This window comes from Trichechus manatus, unplaced genomic scaffold, assembly GCF_000243295.1.
Source record: "Trichechus manatus latirostris isolate Lorelei unplaced genomic scaffold, TriManLat1.0 scaffold00041, whole genome shotgun sequence".
NCBI classification, from domain to species: Eukaryota; Metazoa; Chordata; class Mammalia; order Sirenia; family Trichechidae; genus Trichechus; species Trichechus manatus.
The window spans coordinates 15175820-15200815 of record NW_004443977.1 but is presented as its reverse complement, the minus strand read 5'-3'; the positions used below and the strand labels follow the sequence as shown (position 1 = coordinate 15200815).

Sequence of the window (24996 nt, the reverse complement as noted above, 5' to 3'; positions counted from 1 at the left end):
AAGAAAGCTAGATGAGGTCCTGGGATAGCCAAAGTAGAAGGCACTGATAAGTTGCAAATTAAGTTGGGTCTTTATATACGGGAAGGCTTTGGGTAGGCTAAAAACACCAGCAGCCTTCAACAGCAAGACAAATGGTGTGAATAAACAACAACTAATAATAGTGGTGAATATGCATTGGGTGTTTATTGTGTGGCAAACACTGTTCTAAGAGCCGTGACATGGTTTATGACATTTAATCCTCAAAAAATCTTATGAAGAGTAGATACCTCTATTAACAAAGATAGTGCTTGTGTAGAATAAATGAGACAGTAAATGAGAAGGGCCTGGCCTGTGGTGGTGACCACTGAGCTTGTTGTAACACAGCTTATCTACAGGGCAGGGATTTACTGTGTCCTCAAACTTCAGCATTTGAGGATCATCTAGCGAGCCGCATGCTGGATCATGCTGTGCGTGTAATGCACTTTCCTTTCTTCCCACAGGTGCCATTCTGATCGCAAGGTCGTCGCCGCCTTGGTTTATAGTAGATAGGCCTTTTCTGTTTTTCATCCGACATAGTCCTACAGGTAAGTGATTCCCCTCTTCCATCTTTACTAATTGTTAGAATTCAGAAAAGTATATGGCAATCGGAGTTCTATCCAATAGCATTGGTCTTAATCCTTTTCCCTGTGTCCACAATTGCAACTGAATAATATAACCACCCTTCTTTGTTGTTGTTGTTAAGAATATACACAGCAAAACAAACCAATTCAATTGTTTCTACATATACCATTCAGTGACATAGATTACATTCTTTGGGTTGTGCAACACTTTGATCCTCCTCTTCTGAGTTACTCCTCATTAGCATAAACTCACTGCCCCCTAAGGTTCCTATCTATCAAGTTGCTGTTGTTCCTTTGATCCCATATAGATAATTCTTAAAAGAGCTAAATGCTCAAGGCAGACATTTTTTACTAGTTAAGCTAAAGTATTGTTTGGTTTTAGGAAGACTTCACAGGATATTTTTGAAAATCACCCATCTTGAAGAGATGGAAAAATCAGGGCTGTGTCCAGACTGTCATGGAATCTTTTAAACACTGATAGGATTTTAGGTTTTGGGTTTTTTGTTGTTGTTAACATATGTAGAGTTGCAGCAGCCCTTTGGGGCACTTTCTTTTCCATACTTTTTATAAACGCAATGGTTAAACTCTACACGAAGCTGTATGTCGTCAACATATGTAAGCCCACTCTATTGCCTTGACCTAGGAATTATTCATTCAGTAGATCTTGGCTCTATGAGTCATGGGTTCAAACTTGGCTATCTCTCAGCTTCATCTGTAAGGATAACAATAATTCTACCTCCTAGTACAATGAAGAATAACCAAGACTATCCTAGTAGAGAGGTTGGCTTCATGTTGGTACAAAATGCATTTTAGCTTTTACTATTTTTTTTTATCATAAGATAGTTCTTATCCTTTTATCTCATTGTGTCTTTAGTTTCATAATTAAATGGTGTGCTCCAGAGCTGAAAAGCCCAACACAGAAGCCTCTAGTCACATGTGACTATTTAACCTTAAATTTTAATTAATTACAATGCAATATAATTAAAAATTCAGTTTCTCAGTCATACTAGCCGCATTTGAAGAACTCAGTAGGCACATTTGACTTTGCTGTTGTTGAGTGCCATCGAGTTGTTTTCAACTCATAGTAACCTCATGTGACAAGATAGAGCTACCCCATAGGGTTTTGTAGGCTGTAATTATTACAGAAGCAGATCGCCAGGTCTTTCTACAGAGTTGTGGCTGGGTAGGTTTGAACCACCAGTCTTTCATTTTGTAGCCGAGTATTTAACCATTGTACCACCGGGGCTCCTTCACATGTGACTAAAAACAACCAAAACCAAACTCATTGCCATCAAGTCAATTCCAACTCACAGCGACCCTATAGGACAGAGTAGAACTACCCTATAGGGTTTCCAAAGCTGAAATCTTTATGGAAGCAGACTGCCACATCTCTCTCCCACAGAAAGGCAGGTGGGTTCAAACCACTGACCTTTCAGTTTGCGTCCGAGTGCTTTAACCACTGTGCCACCAGGGTTCCTTTTCACATGTGGCTAGTGGCTGCCAAATTGGACAGCACAGATAATACGGACCATTTCCATCACTGCAGAAAGTTCTATTGGACAGCACTGCTAGAGAGCAGTAGGTTAAACATGGTTGGGGGAGGGGGGCTCCCCTTAAATATAATACTTTTCATCTTATTTTAAGGATTATGCTCTTATAGTTATGCGTTGTTTCTTTTCAATTCTGTAGGTGCTATCTTATTCATGGGGCAGATAAACAAACCCTGAAGAGTGTAAGAAAAAAACCATACAAAGCAAATACTACTTTGCTTTGAAGAAAAGACTCCTTTCCTACATCTTTCATAGTTCTGTTAAATATTTTTGTACATTGCTTCGTTTTTCAAAACTAGTTCTTAGGAACAGAGACTGGGTGACAGAGACATTTCTGTTCTGAAATATGTTTTAAAAGGAAAGAAGGCCAGGATGGCTGGAACACTGTACTGAGAAATGAATAGAAAGGCTTCACAATGTCTCAAAGATTCTTTAAACTACTGAACGATTTCGTAGGTTAACAGCCCTCTTGAATATTGACTGTCCAGTTCAGGATTTTTGTTTTGTTTTGTTTTTATGTGTGGCTTTTCAGAAGAAATTTAATCAGTGTGACGGGGTGGGGGGAAAGGACATTTTATGGTAGCATTGACTTTTTTATGGAAAATTATTTACTTTTTTAATTTTTTTTTTTTATCCCATCCGAAGTCTTGATGGTAAACATTATTTTGAGGGTAGAAATCGCTAAATCTCTCACCTCTTTGTGTGTTTTTGTTGTCATTGTTGTTGTTTTATATTTGCATATATTCACTAAAAGTTTAAAACACTAATGTCTTGCTAGACAAGGTTTGCTGTTGTACACGGTGCTGTCACTAGTCTGTCCTCTTCGGATTTGCTTTTTTGTATTTTGTACAAAGTAAAAAATAAAGCATTTGTGAGTAGCAAAAAAAAAAAAAAAAAAAGCTATTTCTCTATTATTGGAAAATACAACAAAAGGAACCCCTTTTTAAAAAAATCTTTTGACCTCTTCTAATAAATCCTTGCACTTAAGCAAACAACAAAAGACCAAGCCTCTGGGCTTTTCTGCCTTTTTCCTCTGAACCTGACAAACACTGCTTTCTGCTTCACCTCTTCTCAGTTCAGTGATCACGTCAAAGGAATAACTATTCTGATAACGCCAGTTCTAATCTCAACTGCATTTCGCATCTCAAGCAGTGGCTGAATGTTCTCAGCAAAAGGTAGGGATTTTACAGCAAGTACAGAAAGAAGTTGCCAGGTACTAACATACTTTTCAAATGTAAGTGAATGGTTTCTTTTTGGTGATAGGCTGGAATGTTTGTTTTTTGAAATGACAGAATTTTTTGTTTTTTTGGAAGAAGAAGAATGTCCCAAGTTGAACTCATAAGCAACTATCACATATCTAGCATTGCCACTTTTGATTTGCCTGATCTTTTCATTCATTTTATAAAAAGGTCTGAATAGCCTTATCTAAATCAGAATAGTTGAAAATATTTCTCGTTAAAACCTAAAAACACTTTTTTCCCTTTTTAAGCCCATGGGTCCTACTCATCACTCTTTAACTATGCATTAAAACTTCACATTCATTCATCAAAAAGGAAAATGAGGTCTGCAAGTATGAGAAACTGATTTAGAAGATCTGAAGCAGACTACCTCTATGTCTTCATAACCATGTAGTTTGAGCAGGCAGAGCATATACTGTTTTCGTAATTAGTGCCCGTTATGTTTTTGAAATCACTTAGCTGAAAACTCTGGTGGCTGTAAAACACTGCTCAGATCTCCTGCTGCAGGTGTATAGTTGAAGGACAGTCCCAGCTCTCTGGGTCTTCTACAGTGTTTGAGCTGAGGCCACATTTCCCCTGGGCTGCTTCTACCCACTGAGTGAGCACAGTGGGGTTACTAGTGCAGACCTGTTCTGCAGGAAGCGGAACTTCTCTGAGGGACGACTTTAGCTTGAGGACGCCCCCTCAGCTTGCCCAGAACTTACTTAAAATTATGCTGTATCTGAAACCTCTGCCCTGTCTTCCTTCTTTCCCCCTTACCTTTCACTGGCCTCAGACCTACACTGTGGTCTGACGGCTCTCCCTACCTACTACTGCTTCCTCTCTTTTATCCTTCACAAGCATTTTCCCTAAAAAGTCTTTTGGTTGTCTAATCCTGTCTTGGTATCTGCATCTCAGAGGGCCTGAACTGACACAAAAATTATCCATGCTATAAAATGTGGTCATTTTTATTTTTTGAAGCATAATGATGTCAGAAAATTTTACACCTATACTTTTATGAATTAAACTCTGATACCCACGAATTGCAAAAAAAAAGAATCTCACATTCAGCCCTCCACCAGTTTGCCTTTTATAATTCTGATCTGTTACATGGGATGAGCTTTACTGCTGCTGAGTATGTATACTTTGGCTAATCAAGAGAGAAAGGAGAAAGGGGAACTGTTTTCCCTATTTTGAAGAGCTACCTCAGGCCACTTACTTTCTAGCAAACATGTTAATAATTACTAATGCCTCTTAGAGCCTGTTTTGCTGGGTTCTCTAGTTTTCTGATCCCATTCAGTTATTTTTGAATAGTTTAAAATAGGAATAGTGTTTGTAGGAATCCCAGAATTATACACTCACTTCATTCATTGATTGAATTACCTACTCAGTACCAAATTCTGGGAACGTTGTAGAGCTAAAAAGATAAAGACATCATTTCCTTAAGGAATTTCATCTTGGAAAGGAAAGAGACAATCCAAGTGTATTTACAAAATATGGAAGTAAGACGGGGTATGGGTCCAAGAGAGAAGATGTAAAAATGGCTGCCAGGCCAAGGCTAGATCCCAGGGCTCTTGACTCCAGCAGTGCTCACTCCAGAAAGGACCAAGAGTTTGTCTTTCTAGTATTGCCTAATGGAATATCCTTTTTCTATGATACTGTGGTGCAGTGAATTAATTTTATATGGCCTTTCTAGCCATGGACTTGTAACTCTTACAAAATGATTGGGTGGGACTAGACAAATAAGTGCTTGTGGCGCACCAAGGGAGTTGGACAGTTTTGCTATTGCAAATAAGGTGCAGGGAACCCTTGCAGGGGTGGGACCATGCAAATAAGATGCACGGAACCCTTGTAGGGGATTGGTCAGTTTTGCCATCCCACTAGGCTAGGCTTAAAGGGAGCCAATCCCAGAGGTTGAAGGGGGACCTCACTACCATCAAGAAAAACCCAGGAGCAGAGTACGACCTTTAGACCCAGGGTCCCTGCGCTGAGAACTTCTGAGACCCCAGGAACCAGAACTGTGACACTGAAGATGGCATGAGACAGCAGCAGCATGGGGCCCACATGCTACGCTCACTGACACACGGAGCACAAGAGCTGAGTGCCTTTGGGCAGGAGGATTCCTGGTGGAGTGGGATGCCTCTGGGCACTTACTGACAGAGCTAAAGAGCTTTGTAACACTTGGCCTGAGCAGGGCAGAGGCCAGGCCCAGAACTGGGGCTGAGGGCCGAGGGCTGAGAGAGTCCTGCCTGTGGGCATGGCTGAGAAGTAGCTGTCCTGATCAAATAACTGTATCCTGCGTTGTTCCTGTTACTTCCAGGTTAATCCTGATCCTGAATTGTAACCTGTTACTTCCCTAATAAACACCATAACTGTGAGTATGGTCTGAGTTCTGTGTGGTCATTACAATGAATTATTGAACCCAGTAGAGAAGTAGAGAGTACCCTAAGAGCAACAGCTGCTGTCAGAATTGGTAAAAAGGTTGGAGAGTGGAGGTATGTCTGACCTCCACCTCACAGGAATCAGCTTTGGGCTGATGCTGATCTTGATTATCCTCCCCCATCATGAAGTTAGAGGACCTCTGAAGCCACGCCAGTTTTACAGATACAGGTGGGCCGCTCTCCAAGAGTATAAATTGGACACATTGTATCAGACACATTACATTTTGAAGTATCTGGTCCCATTTTAGGAATGCCTCTTGGTAGATAGCGAAATTTCAAATTTATGATATACAGAACTTGGAACAATCTCATGGAAAAATAATACCAAGTTCTCAAACTATGTATAAATTCACTTGACCCTTACAACTTGCTCATCTTTACCCCTCCCTCACCAGTCAACATCCAGATTCTGACTGCGACTGACTTTTGGGTCAAGGTCATAATCTCCGGTCTGAGAAAAAAAGTTACCCTCAAAAAAGTATTTTTTATATCATTCAACTTTTACTTTTTGATACACGAGTCAGTGAGTCAGTAGACTTTGTCTTACATCAAAAAGATCAAATTTATAAAAACTTTCTTTGAGGGGAACTATAATAAATTTAAGATACATAGATTGCCACAAAAATTACAGACCTGTGGTGGAAGCCCATTTTTACTGTGTAGACATGTTTGAGCAAACAATGGATTGTGTAGATTAGATGTCACACTCAGTTCAAAGAGAAGACAGGATGCAATTTTCCTAAAGTAACAAAATGTTAGATCTAAAAAAAAACTGAGGACAACAACCAGTAAAGTCATTCTTTTGAAACTCAATGAGATTGGTACTTACAATTCTGCCTAAGACATAATGGAAAACACAAGAGACAGGCATTGACCCAAATACATTAAAAGCCATGTGTCTTATTGGCCTTTCAGTCTGTGTTCTAAAAAGAAGATACAACAAATGACCTTAAAAAAATCCAAATCATAAGAGAACTTTACAGAAAGTTAAGGGAGTGGCTTTTGTACCAGTAACTCTGTTTTCCTAAAAATAAAAAATTGAAAGACACATGACTTGTACAAAAAGGGATCTAAGACTAAACCAAAAGCTAAGAAGTTTCCTGAATACAACCAAAGACTTCAAGGGACAGAGTAGCAGGGGCAGGGTTCTGGGGACCATGGTTTCAGGGTACATCTAGGTCAATTAGCATGACAAAGTTTTTTAAGAAAATGTTCTGCATCCCACTTTGGTGAGTGGCGTCTGGAATCTTAAAAGCTAGCAAGCCGCCATCTAAGATGCATCAATTTGTCCCAGCCCACCTGGAGCAAAGGAGAGTGAAGAACACCAAATACACAAGGAAAATTTAGTCAAAGAGACAAAGGGCCATGTAAACCAGAGACTCCATCAGCTTGAGACCAGAAGAACTAGATGGTGCCCAGCTACTACCAGTGACCACCCTGACAGGGAACACAACAAGAGAGTCCCTGATGGAGCAGGAGAAATGGGTGCAGAACACAAATTCTAGTCAAAAGACCAGACGATGGTCTGAGACTGGAGGGACCGCGGACTTTTTGTTAGCCAAAAACTAAAACCATTCCTGAGGCCAACTCTTCAAAGATTAGACTGGACTATGGGACATAAAATGATACTCGTGAAGAGTGTGCTTCTTAGCTCAAGTAGATACATGACTAAATGGGCAGCTCCTGTCCAGAGGCGAGATGAGAAGGCAGAGAGAGTCAGGAGCTGGTTGAATGGACGCGGGAAATCCAGGGTGGAAAGGAGGAGTGTGTTGTCACAGTATAGGGAGAGCAACTAGGGTCACATAACAATGTGTGTATAAATTTTTGTATGAGAAACAAATTGTAAACTTTCACTTAAAGCACAATAAAAAAGAGGCAGGGGAGTGTCTAAGAAATTGAAGGAGGTTTGCTTGGAGCCAGAAGACTAGCAAATGCTCACTTCTTAGGACTGATTAGTGGTGACCACTGGGAGAAAAGTGAGGATTGGGTAGGTTGGTGGATGACTTCTATGTCCTTGACCTCTCGAGAATGTTGAAAGATACTGTCCTTTGCCTACTGAGAGTCCAGTTTGGGAAGACAAAGTGGAAGATACACTGGCTATAACGTCCTATTTCTTTGAAGATCCCTCAAACAGCTCCCTTGGCTACCACCTCCCAAATCTTGACAAAAAATGAAGGTATATGTTATTTAAAAGAAGCCCTGGTGGCACACTGGTTAAACACTCAGCTGCTAACAGAAAGATCAACAGTTCAAATCCACCAGCCGCTCCATAGGAGAAAGATGTGGCGGTCTGCTTCTGTAAAGATTTACAGCCTTGGAAACCCTATGGGGCAGTTCTTCTCTGTCTTATAGGGTCCCAATGAGTTGGAATTGACTCGATGGGAGTGGGATTTTATTTAAACGAGAAGTTTGCTACCTCATTGTTCTACATACCCATGTACATTGTTAGCCTTTGCAGGTTGTCATGGATTGAATTGTGTCCCCCAGAAATATCTATCAACTTGGCTAGGTCATGATTCCCAGTATTGTATGATTGTCTACCATTTTGTCATCTGATGTGATTTCCCTATGTGTTGTAAATCCTATCACTATGATGTAATAGGATGGATTAGTGACAGTTACATTGATGAAATCTACAAGATTCCATAGTGTCTTAAGCCAATCTCTTTTGAGATATAAAAGAGAGAAGCAAACAGAGAAACATGGGGACTTCATACCACCAAGAAAGCAGCACTGGGAGTGGAGCATGTCCTTTGGACCCAAGGTTCCTGTGCAGAGAAGCCTAGCCAAGTTGACACATCATATATACATACACACGCTGCACTGATTTTGCTCCTCTAGCAAACCCAGCCTAAGACAGAGGCGTTATCGGAAAGTCAGGAAAACCCTTCCTCCTGACTTACTGTCAATTACCTCATTACTGGTCTGCAAAAAGAGGATCAGAATAGAACATTTTGCAATTTCAGTGTACGAGAGTTCTAGTTAAAAAGGCATCCTGCAAATAAGCAAGGCATTCTTCCTCAATACAGGAGTAAGTTAATGTTTTTAATTATTTTCCTCCCAGAAATGTCTCTCCAACTATTAGTCTTCAGTTGTTGGTGAGCACCCACAAGCAGCCAGATAAATGAAAGAGAACAAGCAAGTATTCATGGAAGGCACACACAGTGCCAATTCCTGAGCAGCTGGCTCTCTTCTTCCAGGAGTATGTGTGCTTGTAGTTGTGATTTTTGTCTGCATGAGTGTTTTTCTGGAAAAACTGACCTTAGTTTGAAGGACGGGATTACTAACAATCATTGAGAACCGTGGTTTTCAAGAGCTCTGGTACCCAAACAAATTTAAGAGCCACAGCTCTAGGCCCTAGGGGAAACAATGGTAGAGGGTCTTTACTCACTCGGATTTGAAGAGAGAATACAAGGTCAGCGGAGGGGAACAAAACCAGTGGAGTTAGGAATCCAAGACGTGGGCAGCTGGGCATCCTGCAGTGGGCACCTCCCCTCCCCCACACCTCGCTGGGCAATATTGTGAGCTGGCTCCCCTGATGGGAGGAATGTCCACATCCGTTTTAGGAAGTGTCAAGATGGGCACTAGGGGTCCCTCTTCTCTGCAGTGTTTTCTCCCATCATAAAAAGAGAAGTAGGGAGAAAGGAATAGTTAGAAGGCGCAAGAAAACCCAAAAAAAACAAAAAACCTGTGTCTTTTAAAAATTTTATCTATAGCAGCCCTACCTTTTCCCCTCTTCCCAGTGAATATAAAAGAGCTCAAACTTCCACACCTTGGCTTCCGAAGTGAACTGTTCATACATCAAAATCTTAACTTACTGTGACAACATCCTGAGGTGAGAGAAGAGTGTGAGGTAGCTTCTGCTGATATAGTCATAGGGCATTAGCGTATAAGGGGCCTTTAAAATAATGTTTCACTGTAATCATTTGCCACATACATATTATCTTTCCTGTGAAGGTAGAAAATAGTGTTCCCCAGGATGACATTTTGCATATACTTAACTGTGAAATATGATTAGAACACCATCTAGTGGCCAAAATCAATACAATGATAAAATAAAAGCAGCCCCTATTCCATTCTTACTGGAAGTTACTATAATTTCGAGTATTAGCTCACTTTCTCATGACCAATACAGCATTTCCAGAATACTGTTCCCTATTTTTGGGGGGCCCTGGTGGTACAGTGGTTAAGCATGTGGCTGCTAACCAAAAAGTCAGCCGTTCAAATCCACCAGCCGCTCCTTGGAAACCTTATGAGACAGTTCTACTCTGTTTTATAGGGTCATATGAGTTGGAATCGACGCAACAGCCAGCAACGGGTTATTCCCTATTTTATCTATGTATATAGTAAAAACACAGTATATTCTGAACAACAACAAAATAAAAAATAAACAGTATAAACTAAAAAGAATAGGGCTATGTATGAGTCTGTAGACATTAACTTTGCATTTTTGGCTAAGGAATTTTTTTTGGTGCAATTATACTTTGTTTGGGCTCGGGACTGAACAGTACGAAAGGTGGAAAAGGGTGTCAGAATTTCAAAGAAAATATGACTTTGCTATCTTTCTCTGGTGCCAACCCAAGCTCAAGCATCAGTGCTTTTATAGCCCAACAACTTCTTTCTAGTCATAATGGCTTTCTTATTGATATGGATTAGCCATCAGTCAAAAAGCCAGTCCTCCCAATGGCCACTGAATGCTCTTGGTTAGACGCCCCATTTGTCGACATCCTTGTACCACGTTCTTGTCCATACATCAAACTTAACCAAACCAAACCCATTGTTGGCAAGTCAATTCTATCAAACTTAGGCAGTATTTATTCTCATAGGATAAGTTAATGAGTTAACCGAGAGGCTGGTTCCAAATTTCAAGCTATTTCATATGGAACTGCAAAAATGCATTGTTTTCTCTACGTTCCAGTCCATCATATTGTATTGGGTGCTTTTAAAAGTATGATTTAACAACTTAATTTGAAAGAAGACCTAGAAATGTGGTGAAATCCCTTTCTTTATAAGGGATACAGATCTCTTGATCTCTTCACTTGAAAAGGTTTGTTCCATATGTAAATCCAGAAGCATCTGAGGTTCAGAAACTTGAAAACCTACAGGTAAGGATAGTTTTCTCCCCAGCCCTGTAAGTTAAGGTCCTATGCAAACTGCCTGACAGAAATCTGGGATCATATTATCAACACTATTTGGGGCGGGGAAGGGGGCGGGGAAGGGGGGGAGGATGACTGAGTTTGCAACTGAATTCTCTCAAGACCTTTTAAAATAATGTTCACCTAAAAAAAAAAAGAAGGGTGGTAGTACTCTAGCTAGACTCTAACCTTCTGCATATGCTGGGTAAGTGGTTAGAGGGCACTTAACATGTTTTGCTTCTCAGAAACTCTGATCTCTCTTCTCTGAGGTGCTTACCAAAGTATATTTACTTGTGGATGACACATATAAATGGCATTTTACTACTGGGTTTGGTCTTCTATCTCTGTGTTCAATTTTTAGGACTTTGAGTTAACTCTCATGTCTCAGGACACAGAAACATGAAATAACTTACATTTCACCTACCAATTCAGTCAACTGGTGCAGTGCAATGGATCGCTTTTGTGTGACCTTTCTAGCCATGGTTTTGTAACTCCCACCCAAGTGATTGGGCGGGACTGTGTGATAGGGTAATTGTGGCCCACCAAAGGGATCGGTCAGTTCTGCCATCCCGCTAGGTTTGAAATGAGCCACCCCAGAGGCAGGAAAGAGAGGATCCCACAACCACTAAGAAAGAACAGCCAGGAGCAGACAGTGTGTCCTTTGGACCCGGGATCCCTGTGCTGAGAAGCTCCTGGACCCAGCAGACCAAGAGAGAGGGAGCTGTAACCATGAAGATGGTGAGAAGTGGTGGCACAGAAGTGGCAGGAGAGATGGCATGGTGGGCTTCCTGGCCTACAGAGAGAGGAAGCCGAGTGCCTTTGGGCAGAGGCTGAGGGCCAGGGAGAGGCGAGCATGGCTGAGAAGAGGCTGTCCTGATTGAAGAACTGTATCCTGAGCATTCCTGAGCCTAAACTGTGACTGTTCCTTCCTTAATAAACCCCATAATCATGAATATTGTCTGAGTTCTGTGTAGCCATTGCAATAAACTAGTAGAGAGTACCATGGGAGGGACAGTTGGTATCAGAATTGGTAAAGACGGTGGAGAAAGGAGGCATGTCTGACCTCCACCTCATAGGAATCAGCCTTGGGCTGTTGATCTTGATTCTCCTTCCCCCTTGTTAAGTTAGAGGAGGTCAGACACTACCTCCATGCCATTTTTACAACTGGGTATTTCTCAAACTTTCTCCGCCACAAGCAGTCTTTGCTTTATCCGTGACAGCTTTAAGCCCTTTTGCACATGACTCTAAGTCCCTCTCTCCTCACCTGTCTCAGGAAAGGAATTTACTTTCCTTTATCTTCCTTTATAAAAAGACTTTGTGGCAAAAACGCTGTCCAGTTTTAACATCTTATCTTTTTTTTCTATTCTCAACTCCCAAGTCCCACTTTTCTCTTTAACCCCTAAGAGTGACTACTGGCAGACTGAAACTAAAAACTTTTACAGTTGCTAAATAGTTAAAAAGAAATAATCAAAGGGGACTGAACACAAAGATTAAAGAACCAGAGGACACACTCAGTAAGGTTTGTACTCCACTGAATTAAATGCATTAATACCAACAAGAATACTTAGAATAGTGCTTGGTAGCTATTATTATAATTATGGAAACGCTAAATTCAATGTATAAATGCATACATTATTTTTCCAACAGTAAACCTGCATTAAACCCATTGCCATCGAGTCGATTCCAACTCACAGCGACTCTATAGGATAGAGTAGAACTGCCCCATAGGGTTTCCAAGGCTGTAATCTTTTAAGGAACAGACTGCTACATCTTTCTCCCACTGAGCGGCTGGTGTGTTCCAACTGCTGACCTTTCGGTTAGCAGCCAAGTGCTTAACCACTGTGCCACGAGGACACCTTAAGCCTGAATTAGCATCAATATTTTGAGCTGTTTTTCAATTTTTTCTTTGAAAAGACAATTTCTTAGCATAAAATTTACCTTTTCTGCCAATTCTGTATTTTATAGAAATTGAATTATCTAAGAAATGTATTGTAAGTTCCCACAATTATAAAGCTGGAGAGAATCTAGAAATCATGTCAGTATCCAATTGTTATAATCTACAAGTTACATTTCTAGAAGAGCTACAACATTACTATTTTAGTTAATACAGTCACCCATCACTAAACATCCACAGTATATTCTGGGAAATAGAGCATTATGTGATTCAGACACTGTGTGAACACCATGTTATGAATGAAAGTCCTTTCAGGCATCCACTTCCACAATAAGGAGGTTTCATCCGTATTAAACATTTGCTAGGGCAAATCACCTCCCTCTACAACAGGTTCATCTGGGGTTTCAACAAATTCTGCTGCCACCACATCAGCACTCTCACACTCACCACTCACTTCCACATTATGCAGTAAACAATCCAAGCACTGGAACCACCCAGAGCTAGCACCAAACTCAGTATCATAGTTTGGTCTTTTCTTAAGCATCTCAAATAAGCTTCGTGCCTTAGCAGTGACCATCAACATGCTGAGAGGGATTCACTCTTGGGTTTGGTCCTCAATCCACATCATTAACAACTTCTCCATATCTGATATAGGTCCCTCTTGCATTTTCATTAGCCTTGCAGCTTTCTGTTCTCCTGATCCTTTAACAACTTAGAGAACTTTTTCTTTGTTTTTGAGGACTGTTGATTGTTAAGTATGATGCCTAAATCCACTACATCTCGGTCTCCGATTGGGATTTCTAAACTCTATTGTAACCTCATGGGACCAAGATGGATGCGCAGCCAGACATTGGCCAAACAGACGTTACGTGGTGCATGACTATATTACATTAGACAGGCAAAGTTCATCAACCTCCTAATATTCATGGGTATATCAAATTAAACTACAATGCAATATTGAAAGAGCAACTTTTTTATTGGTATTACAGCAAAGTTCACATAAAACATATATTCCAATTATAATACCTCACAGCTAGCAGGAAATAAAATATACCTAACTGTACAAGTTATATACAACAATAAAATCAAGGGCTTTAGGAAATAGTTCTTGGAAAGAGTCAAAAAAAGATTTTTGACAAAATCAATTTAAAAAAAAAAACAACCTGTTGCTGTGGAGTCGATTTCCAACTCATGGTGACCGGATTAGCACTTTTTAAATTTTAAGAACACAAGATGGACAATGAGACATATTTCTTTACAATTTAAAAAAACGTCTGACTTTGAACGTCTTTGACATTTGTCTCATTGTTTTCCTCACAAATTTTAGGTTCCACATCTTGGTCTGTTAGCTGGCAGTGATGTTTTTTTCTGCTCTCGAATTCTTTTTGGGCCTGGAATAGTCCCAGGGTCGTCTATTCTCAGTGAATCCATACAGTTTCCTGAGTGCCACTCGAGCAGCTTCTTCTTCTGCAACCAGTACTGTTTCCCCAGGTCCTTCTGCAATCAACTTTTTATCACTATCAAGAAAACCAGCAGTAGTCTTCAATTACACAGTGCATCATAAAGCATGGTACACAAATCAGTTTGCTAATAATATCCACCAGAAATAACAATACCTTTGAGAGTATAATATCTTTTGGATTTTAACTGATTTTGTTGCAAATTCATTATACATAGCAGTTAGACAAAGAAACACTTACATTGTCACAGTAAATATAAAAAAACTCACTAGGCCCAATATTTCTTAAGTCAGAAAAAAGCCAGGTGCACCGATATAGATAGGTATCTGTTTTTTTTTAATTGCTGATGGGAGAACTGGAAGAATATACAAATAAAATATCTTGCTGTAAAAATCTGAAATTATTAAAAATATTCCTGGGAATTATGATTAGATTTTTTTTTTTTTTTTTTAAACTCATTTTGAATCTGTGATATAACCTGCACAAAAATTTGGTTGGGAAAAAACTGCACCTTTCAGGTGTGTCATCTAAACTTTAAAACAAGTAAGAAATCAGCTCTACATTTTAAATTAAGAGTTACATATAGATGTTCAAAATCTTACTGACATTTAAGGCAGGGAGGGAGCAAACTTATTTTGCATATTTATAATTCACACTCTAATTTATTTCCAAAAGATACTGAGGTAGCACAGTAAGGGCCTACTAAATGTTGACTATCAGTGTTCTATTACAACTAGGTAAAACAACCATGAGAATTCCTCTGCTTTACTGGTGTTTCTATTATAACTACCAAACTCTTCTTTGAAAATGTAAAAATGCTTCCTCAAGAGAGCAAATCATATACACATTAAACAACAAAAATCCTGTTAGTTTACAAGTATGGCATGGATGTGCTACTTCTCCATTATATTTAACTACTTCCTGGAAACTTTCTGGCCCAAATTTACCTTAGAGATTCAATGTTTACATTTAACACTTTAATGCAACTGAATTCAATCAGGAAGCAGGCCTACTTTTTTACTAACCAAAAAAGCTCTCAACCTGGGTTGATTTATATGTCTTAATGGACAACTAAGCCCTTCCTTTTTTAGTTCTGGGCTCAGCTGAAGCTGTTCACAAGATTAGATTAGGGTTAAACCTAAAACAGGTATGAATCAAAATCCATTCTTTACACAGAAAAATTTAGGTTAACACGTACTCCATAAAATGCTACAGTGAACAGTCGGCTAACAAAAGCTACTTTAGCAAACTGTAGATTACTTACCTTCTCCTAAGAATGACATTCAGCAGGAAAGTAGTAAATAAATAACCACAGAGAAGAGATTTTAAAAAATCTTTACAATTAGAAGTTATGTTAAGGAATTGACAAAAGTCTGTTTTGAAAGCTTCAAATCAACACTATGAAGTTAAGATTAAAATCGTACTAACCAGTATAAGCCAACAAAATATAACGGCAAAGCTGTGGTGCTTCCGGACTGCCTAGTAAGTCTAGATTCAGGAGCAGAAATATTCCTTTTGTTTAACTCTTCTACCAGTAGTCCCATAGGATTTATTATCTTCCAAATCTCAAAGAGCTCTTTTCCAGTCATCTGTGTAATTAAGAAGTCCTGCATATAAAAATATAACTTATGTATTTAAATAATATAAAGAAAATTAGGACCATAATTCAAAGTACACTTTGAAATAAAAAACTTACTGGGAAATGGAAACACAAAACAATGTACTATTCTTTTTCATATAGATTCTTCATGTAATAAAAATTTTATTACAGAAAAGTTGAATAAAAAAAGATTTAAAAGTCTGAAAAAGCTGCCTATTTCAAGCAACATGATCCACACCAAAATTCCAAAAGTGGAATCCTGTTTTATAATTTAGATTTATATTTTTATCAGGGAAAAAAAAAAGTTTTTTTTAAAGTTGGATTAATAAATAAACAATGATAACATGTCACAAAAACTCATGTAAAAAGACACTCAGGACCTCTAGACAATAGCACTTCATTATCTAAGTTAGTAATCTTTAAAAAAATCATTTAAAGAGTAATTAGTTCCTCATAAACTGCCTAAACTGGAAGACTGTTTATGGCTTTAAAATACTTTATAACACTAAAATAACTGAAAAGTTATTAGCATTCAAAGGAGAAGGGAATTCATCTTGCCAACTGAAAAGAGTTAACTTATGTTGTACACAAAACGTGGAAACAAACACTAATTTTCACAGCAACGTTATGTATTGTAATTAACCCCTGGTAAGAAACTTAGTGATATGCTTAACAAGATGGGTGAATGGGGGCAGGAGAGGAGAAATTTAAAAAAGATCCCTCAGTTCAATGAAATAAAAAGTCAATTTCATTACAACACTCCCCCAAGAACCACAATAAAGCTATTTCAGCTTCATTAGTTAAAAATGTTTCTAAGTCCATACTCAGCTGGGGATTTTGAATCTTTTAATGTACAACAATAAAGATGACTTATGAGACATAAACATATGTGAATGTATGTATAAATGTATCCCTGGATTGCTATTTGCCATACAGGATAACCAACTGCAAAGAAAAGAACAATTTTTTTCTAATGCCTGAGACACTAGTAGGAATACAGAAAGAAATCTCAATTATCCTGGAGTGATTACCTACGTCCCCTTCTATTTTTTTCCTACTGGCTTATCAATTTATTACTAGACCTTTCAGTAAGGTGTGGGTTGAATATGTCCAACCTCATGCCCCTAGAGTAAGAAGGCAGTATGAAAGAAGAATCGATGTTTCTGAACTGCACATTTGATCCTGAAACTCTCCTCCAGCTCTATCTACTTTAGCCTTTACAAGATCATCAAATACCTGAAGAATATAGCAAGGTTAACAGTGCTACTCTAATTTTCAGGTGCAAAAGAATCACCTGCAGAACTAGGTAATACATACAATTCCTGGGGCCTGTGCCCAGAGATTCTGATTCCATAATTGGAGGTGATGCCTGAGAACTCGCATTTCTAACAAATTCTCTGATGATGTGCTGATGTTACTGTTGACCAGACCACACTCTAAGCAGCACTGGCTTTGAAGACCTTCTGTACCCTGGCTCCTAAAGGTACAGATTCATCTCTCCAATCACCCACACACACACCCAGATACAATATGACCTGGTCACACAAAACTACTTGTAGATCCCCAGCACAAGCTCTTCCTCAACACTTCTTCCCAGAATGTCGTTTTTAGTAGCAAGTGTCACTTATTATATTATCTCTATGACAGCACTTCCCACATTCCACTCTTTGCCTGATGAGCTTAAGGCAGGGAGCACACCCTATTTAGCCTCGGGCTCCAGTGCTCAGCACAGTGACTGCCACATAGTAGGCACTCAATAAACATTAGTTAGATGAATAAATGAGATAAAGACAATTCAAACCAGTCAACTCTGCTATGGGAGATACACAATAGGAGACATCAAAACTCCTGATTTAGAAAACAGATACTTGAATTATCTATGTCTAACAGAAAGGAGCCTTGGTGGCTCGGTGGTTAAGTGACCGGCTGCTAACCCAAAGGTTGGCAGTTTGACCCATCTAGTGGCTCTGAGGGAGAAAAGACCTGGCAATCTGCTCCTGTAAAGATTATGGCCTAAGAAATCATATGAGGCAACTCTATTCTGCCCTAGAGGGTCACTATGAGTTTGAATCAACTCAGGCAGCAATGGGTTTGGTTTTTGGTATGTTAACAGGACTTGGAACTGCCAACAGAGGCACTAAGCTATGATAAACAAAAATTCCCAAAACGGTCTGATAACTACCTTGTGGAAATTTAAGAGATGCCCCTAAACTGGTTACAGTTCTAAAATCCCCAAGGCCTATAAGGCTGAAGACTCTGAGAATTTGTTTAGAAAAAGCTGTGCTGTAATTAACTCTGGGTGAGGTTAGGGGAAGAGGGAGAGTTTTCCTTTTCACCGCAAGCCCAGAGGGCTTCTAAGGGTACAGCAAAACCAAAAACCAAACCCACTGCTGTCGAGTCGAGTCAAGTCGATTCCAACTCATAATGACCCTACAGGACTGAGGAGAACTGCCCCACAGAGTTTCCAAGCAGCGCCTGGTAGATTCGAACTACCGACCTTTTGGTTAGCAGCCGTAGCACTTAAACCACTACGCCACCAGGGTTTACACACCCCTGGATTCTGAGGCGAGGGGCATACAGTTGACTGCCAGCTGACATATTCTAAGGAATCAGAAGGCAAGAGGCTGGCAGAAGCCACCTGTAGTAGAGGGGTAGAAGTCTGCAATTGCTGTCAAAGGTATAAAAATCCTTGAGACCAGATGTGGAACCCACAGAAGGATGTCATTTTTGAAGGGGGTATCATTTTTCAAGGGATCCTGCCTAGCCTGAAGGTTCTACCAGGAAATCAAAAGCTGACCCACGTCAAGGTATATGAATGGTTCCAGCAGAGAACACAATGCCCACTAGAGTCCATTTTACATCAACGGGGCTCAGCGAGCAATAAGACAGTTAACAGCCATCAAGTTAAGTAAAAAGTTTCTGCTCTCCTCTCTCCTTGAGCTCCAACTCCAGAGGTGTCAAATAACATAACCACTTTCCAAAGGCAGGCAGGTAGCCTTCCTATTACAGACCTTTGCTGAGGAAGGAAAGACAGGCAGGTCTAAATCTACGAACGAAGTTTGAAGTGTTGGTTTATACAGTTACCTTTCTCTATCAAAACTACCCAACTTGGTATCAAAACTAAATGCGAACAGATTTCAAGACTAAAGGATGCTAGCTTAAAGGATTTCACATTCAAATATCTGAATCAAGGCTGTTTTTTGTAACCTAAGGTGAATGCATGGACTTTCTATTATCTAACAGTGACCAAAAACTCATGGTTTCATCCAATGGCAAAGAATAAAATGTCCTTCAGTTAACAAATTCTAAAAACAAAGGAAGTCAAATCATACTACTTATGTATGCATTTCTATTAGCTAAGCTACTGGCTAACAAAGAGTTGTACATCACAGGGACTCAGAAACCTGATTTTATCACTTGGGAGAGACCAGCAGCTTGTATTTCGGCATGAAGGTCCCTAATCACAATAGGCTATGATATACTGACTTTGGCCTCATTCATTCACTAAACATCTACTGAGCATCTACAATGTAGGCACTATACTTGGCTTGCAGTCCTTAAGAATTCACATTAATATTCACCTCTGATGTTGTTCTCAATTAGACAACTGGAATAATTAAGACCCTATCATATTACAATACGCATATAGCAATTAATGAACTAATTCATATCATAATTAAGATCTTATCATAAAAAGGTTTTAGGATTTCCTCAGTTTTTGGAGGAGGAAAAATTCACATATTATCTTCGAAGTTGATACAAGAAAGAAGTGAATTACAAACAAAATTTTTTACATCTGTCCACATCAAACATGCCCAAGCATGTGCAATTACTAATTACCTACCCTGATGAAAAGTGCAGTCCTCTGAGGTCCACTGCTTTGTAGCAGGGCTCCGATAACTGCAAAGAAAGTCTGCTTTAATACAGCTGGGGGGACTGGAAATTCTGCACTCAGGGTTAACTGCTCCACAGCCAAGTTTCTAGCCACATGGCACGTGACTTCCTCACCAGTAAGAAAGTCAACAAGACTTCTGATGCCCTCAGTGGGTAAGTCTGGGTATGCGTCTTCAAGAAACTGTGTGAGGCAAGTTTGTGAAAAAGAAGTCCCCTGTTCAGATAGTTCTTGATTATCTTTAAGATTGAGAAGAACGGCTTCTTTCTCTATCCCAAGTTTTTGGCGTTTGGCCTCCTCACTTTTAATATAGCAGCTATTAACAAATGCAGTTTTAAGAAGATCTAAGGAAAAGGTTTCCTGTAACCGATGTCCAAATGCTTGTATTTCAGCATGATAATCCCAGTTGGGCTTCTCTGAACTGAAAATATAAAACAGAAGACAGTAAGAGATGGTAAAGAGAACATGTTACTATGATTCAAATTTTTTTTACTGTTGTAATTTTATTAGTTATATATACATTTTTTAAAAAAAAGGCTGCATTTATTTTCAATGTCAGGCTTGGATATTTTAAATTTTAAAACTCAAGTCAGACGATTACTTGTGGTCTTTTGCTGTATTCTATACATATGGTTGGATTATTTTCCCTTTGAACCAACTGTCACATTGAAGTGGTTCAACATCAGAGACTAAGCCCTTATCCTAACTTTTAAGTTCCTTATTTCTGGCTCTAACCATGAAACTATGCCTTATAGCTAGGTGGTGGTTGTTATTAGTTGCCTTTGAGAGTCGATTCCAACTATGGCAGCCCCATGTGTCCAGAGGAGAACTGCTTCATAGTTTTCAAGGCTGTAACCTTTCAGAAGCTGACAAGCCTGTCTTCCGAGGCGCCTCTGTGTGGGTTTGAACTAGCAACCTTTTGGCTAGCAGAGTGCCTAACCGTTTGCACCACCCAGGGACTCCTTTTACCTAAGTAAGTAATATAAACTATAACTTCACAGATTCAGTGCATGAGCAACAACAATATTATTACATTTAGTTTGCATTTTATTGATTTTAGTTTTGGAAATATCCATTTAAATCAGCACTTAAATAATCTAGTATCAATATGACAAGTTAAAAGCTCATTACTTCCAAGAATGGACCAAGAAATGTTTTTGTAAACAAAGACAAGTCCAAATTAAAACCTTTTTTAAGGAAAAAAGCAACAAAGTATAAACAACTGGGTCCGAAGTCATAAAATCGACATCATCCATAAAATTTCATCCAGTTTTAAAAGTCTAAAATGTCTAATGCATAAAAATCAAAGAAATGTAAATTAAGATCAGATGCTATTTTTTTTTTTTTTTGCCAATTAAGAAAAAAATGTAATAGGAAAAGTATATGAATATGAACACTCACATTCCTACCGGTGGGAGTTTATGAACTGGATCAACCGTTTTTGGGAAGAGCAAAATGAAAGCAGCTATCAAAATTTCATACTTACGTATAAACTCCCAAAAGTATAACAAATTTTAAGGACAGTCATTGTCACACTGGTTATAAGAGCAATAAGATGGAACTCAAATGCCCATAAACTGGAGTACATCTATTCAATGGACACGCAACTATATAAAAGAATGAGATGCAACTACTTGTTCTGCTATAACAATATGTCAAAGATCCATTATTAAAGAGAGAAAACAAGTTGCAGATCCACACGTATAGCATGATCTCATTTGGAGCTATAAAACCCGCGCCTCTTTCTGCCAGACTTTATACTACTGGAACAAGGTTATGAAAAAAACAAAAAGTAAACTTTTTCTTTTATTACGAACAGCAAAGCTGCGAAGTGCTTTCTTCACTCCTACCTGCACCCGAATAATTCAGGCATTACAAAACGGGAGCTACAACATACTCTAAGCCCACAAAAAGAATGCCCGCGAGTCGGCCTCATTTCTCACGACTCTGCGTTGACAGGACTCTAAATGGCAGTTTCGAAGAGGGGAGGGCAGCCTCGGCTCCACTGTCAGAGGCAGAAATCCATTTCCTCTGCCTCAGGCCAAGCGTCCAAGTCCCAAAGTGTCTCTATCGCACACCTCCTAGGCTCCAGCCAAGAGCACACTGGCGACGAGCAACACTCCCCGCTGCCGGGCCGAAGACGCAGGACACGCAGCCCAAGGTCCTCCATCGCCACCCCGATCCCTTCCCATGGTGACTCCTACCGGCGCACGGGCGGTGGCGGGCACCGGAGCAGGCGCCACCGCTCCAACTCCTTCTGGAAGCGGAAAGCAGCACGGAATCCCTTCTTCATGCCCCGAACCGGCGGGGCTAATTTGGGGGCGGGCGAAGCCAGTAGGCAGCGAGGCCCCGACAAAAGCAACCTCACCAACCCAGATGCCATTGCAGGGATGAGAGCAACGGCGGGAGGAAGGAACAGAGTCGGGCCAGTGTCTCAGTAACACAATTCCCCTCCGGATCGGGGTTGAGGGGGTTGGGGCGGAAACAAGGAGAGACAAGACGGGGGCGAGGCCAACGTGAAAAGGGCGGGGCCAACATACGGAGAGCGGGGCGGCTGAGGCTGCTTTTGCTGCGCATGCCCAAGTCGTGTTTCTTGCCCACCGAGAAGCTCTCCTTTGATTAGCAGGGCTGAGGGGCGCTTTTTGGGTCCAGGGATTTCTCTAAGACTCTTCTTCCTCCCATTGGTTGTCTTGTTCCTTCTTTTCTCCCAAAAAACCTGTTTAAAGAAAACGTAAATTTTCAAAACATGAAAACTTTTTTTGTCAATATATATTTGGTCTTAGACTTCTAGACCATGGATCTAGCCAATATTTATTAAACGAGTATTCATTAAGTTTCTACTTTTTACCTGGCACTCATCTCCCAAAGCCTTCTCTCACGAAACATAGACTAAGAAATACTGACTGAACCAAAATTAAACTTTTTAATTAAAAACAATCCAACAGTACAAATAGAAGGTGACAGCAGGACAGACATTTTTAGAGATTATGAGATCAAGATAAAGAAGCTAAATTAATAATATAACTACCAGACATAGGAGCCTTGGTGGCGCAGTGATTAAAAGTTCGGCTGCTAACCAAAAGGTTGGCAGTTCAAATCCACCAGCCACTCCTTGGAAACCCTATGGGGCAGTTCTACTCTATCCTATAGAACCGGAATTGACTGGATGGCAACAGGTTTCGACCATACGTAATCTCTGCTTACTACATCACCAATAAAAGGCAGTGTTATTATTTTCACTTTGTTGTTGTTCGGTGCCATCAAATCAGTTCCCACCCATAGCGATCCCATGTACAACAGAACGAAACACTGCCAGGTCCTGTGACATCCTCACCATCATTACTATGTTGGAGCCCATTGTTGCAGCCACTGTGTCAATCCATCTCACTGAGGGTCTTCCTCTTTTTTGCTGACCCTCTCCTTTACCAAGCATGATGTCCTTCTCCAGGGACTGGTCCCTCCTGATAGCATGTTCAAAGTAGGTGTGACAATGTCTCGCCATCCTTCCTTCTAAGAAGAATTCTGACTGTACTTCTTCCAAGACAGATTTGTTCATTCTCCTGGTAGTCTACGGTGTATTCAATATTCTTCACCAACACCACAGTTCAAATGCATCAATTCTTCTTTGATCTTCCTTATTCATTGTCCAGCTTTTGCATGCATATGAGGCGACTGAAAATATCATGGCTTGGGTCAGGCACACCTTAGTTCTCAAAGTGACATCTTTGCTTTTTAACACTTTAAAGAGGTCTTTTGTAGCAGATATGCCCAAGCAATACAATACATCGTTTGATTTCTTGACTGCTGCTTCCATGGGTGTTGATTGTGGATCCAAGTAAAATGAAATCCTTGACAACTTCAATCTTTTCTCCGTTTATCATAAGGTTGCTTATTGGTCCAGTTGTGAGGATTTTTGCTTTCTTTATGTTGAGATGTAATGCATACTGAAGGTTGTAGTCTTTGATCTTCACGAGTAAGTGCTTCAAGTACTCTTCACTTTCAGCAAGCAAGGTTGTATCATCTGCATATCGCAGATTGGTAGTAAGTCTTCCTCCAATCCTGATGCTGTGTTTTTCTTCATATAGTCTAGCTTCTTCCATTATTTGCTCAGCATACATGTTGAATAAGTATGGTGAAAGGATACAACCCTGACGCACACCTTTCCTGATTTTAAACCATGCAGTATCCCCTTGTCCTGTTTGAAGGACTGCTCCTTGGTCTATGTACAGGTTCCACACGAGTACAATTAAGTGTTCTGGAATTCCCTTTCTTCTCAATGTTATCCACAGTTTATTATTCATACAGTCAAATGCCACACCACAATTCAAATGTGTCAGTTCTTCTTTGGTCTTCCTTTTTCATTGTCCAGCTTTCACATGCATATGAGGCAATACTATGAAAATACCACGGCTTGGGTCAGGCGCACCACAGTCATCAAAGTGAAATGGTCCTGCCTTTATAGTCCCTCTAGGTCAGTTACTGAATGTGAGCCAAACCAGAAAGGGCATCACCTAGAGCAGGAAGGCTCTCTGCAGCTGAGGCATACCATGAGGGAGCTGAAGGCTAAAGGCAGTTGGCTGATCACTTTCCTTCCATGAAGGGGTTCTGGTCAGTGCATTTCTGTATCACCACATTTAACATCGCAACACCCCCTACAGTCCTTAGCACCTCTCCGTGCTTTATTTTCTCCAAGGCGCTTGTTAGCTGCCTTCAAGTCAACACAGATTCGTGGCAACCCCACATACATGTCGTACAAAGCTAATCACCAGACTTACTCTGCTCTAGAATTAAAAAGAAAAAGTTTCATTGAAGGATAAAAAGACATTTTGCAAAATGGGAAACATACAGACATCCAAACTAGATGCTGGAATGTTCTGAATTGCAGGGAGAAGAGTAAGGGTTTAAAAGAATTTTTGCAAGAATTTTTGCTGGCAGGCACTTAGGGAAGGAGGGAGGAATCATGGCAAAGGTTACAAGGGGTTTTGTGAAACTAAAGTTGAAACATTTACTAACAGCAAGTTTACTTGTTAAAATTTCAGGGATAGCAAGACATCCTGAGATCTGTTTAACCAAGCATTCTGTCAGGAATAAATTGAGTTAGTATAGCTGCATGATTGCTCTTTCCTTCTTTAGGGTAAATGTTTTAAGGTTTATGTTTTAACTTAGCTACAATTTACAAAAGAATTAGCAGAAATGAAGCGGAAGATC

General features: G+C 39.9%; 2 protein-coding genes across 4 annotated transcripts in view; one reads left to right on the top strand and one right to left on the bottom strand.

Annotated features, from left to right (window-relative positions):
• Positions 1–3048, top strand: part of SERPINE2 (serpin family E member 2) — a 75906-nt gene extending 72858 nt beyond the window's left edge. For all 3 annotated transcript variants that reach the window (XM_004376371.3, XM_023731350.1, XM_023731352.1), the window contains 2 exons: positions 480–563; positions 2289–3048. In XM_004376371.3, the coding sequence (XP_004376428.1) occupies positions 480–563; positions 2289–2326 (122 nt within the window). In that variant the 3' untranslated portion in view covers positions 2327–3048. The remainder of the gene's footprint in view (positions 1–479; positions 564–2288) is intronic.
• Positions 3049–13793: 10745 nt separating this feature from the next.
• Positions 13794–22240, bottom strand: MRPL44 (mitochondrial ribosomal protein L44). The gene is made up of 4 exons (XM_004376369.3): positions 21993–22240; positions 19741–20209; positions 15725–15903; positions 13794–14353 (listed from the first exon to the last, which is right to left on the bottom strand). The coding sequence occupies exons 1-4, from the start codon at positions 22169–22171 to the stop codon at positions 14182–14184; spliced, it is 999 nt and encodes a 332-aa protein (XP_004376426.1). The 5' UTR covers positions 22172–22240; the 3' UTR covers positions 13794–14181.
• Positions 22241–24996: the final 2756 nt, after the last annotated feature.

Coding starts and splice junctions, on each gene's coding strand:
- MRPL44 (XM_004376369.3), bottom strand. CDS start 22,171: ATGGCATCTGGGTTGGTGAGGTTGCTTTTGTCGGGGCCTCGCTGCCTA. Junction 20,210..21,992: donor CCGCCACCGCCCGTGCGCCG/GTAGGAGTCACC, acceptor TTATATTTTCAG/TTCAGAGAAGCCCAACTGGG. Junction 15,904..19,740: donor GGACTGCACTTTTCATCAGG/GTAGGTAATTAG, acceptor TTTTATATGCAG/GACTTCTTAATTACACAGAT.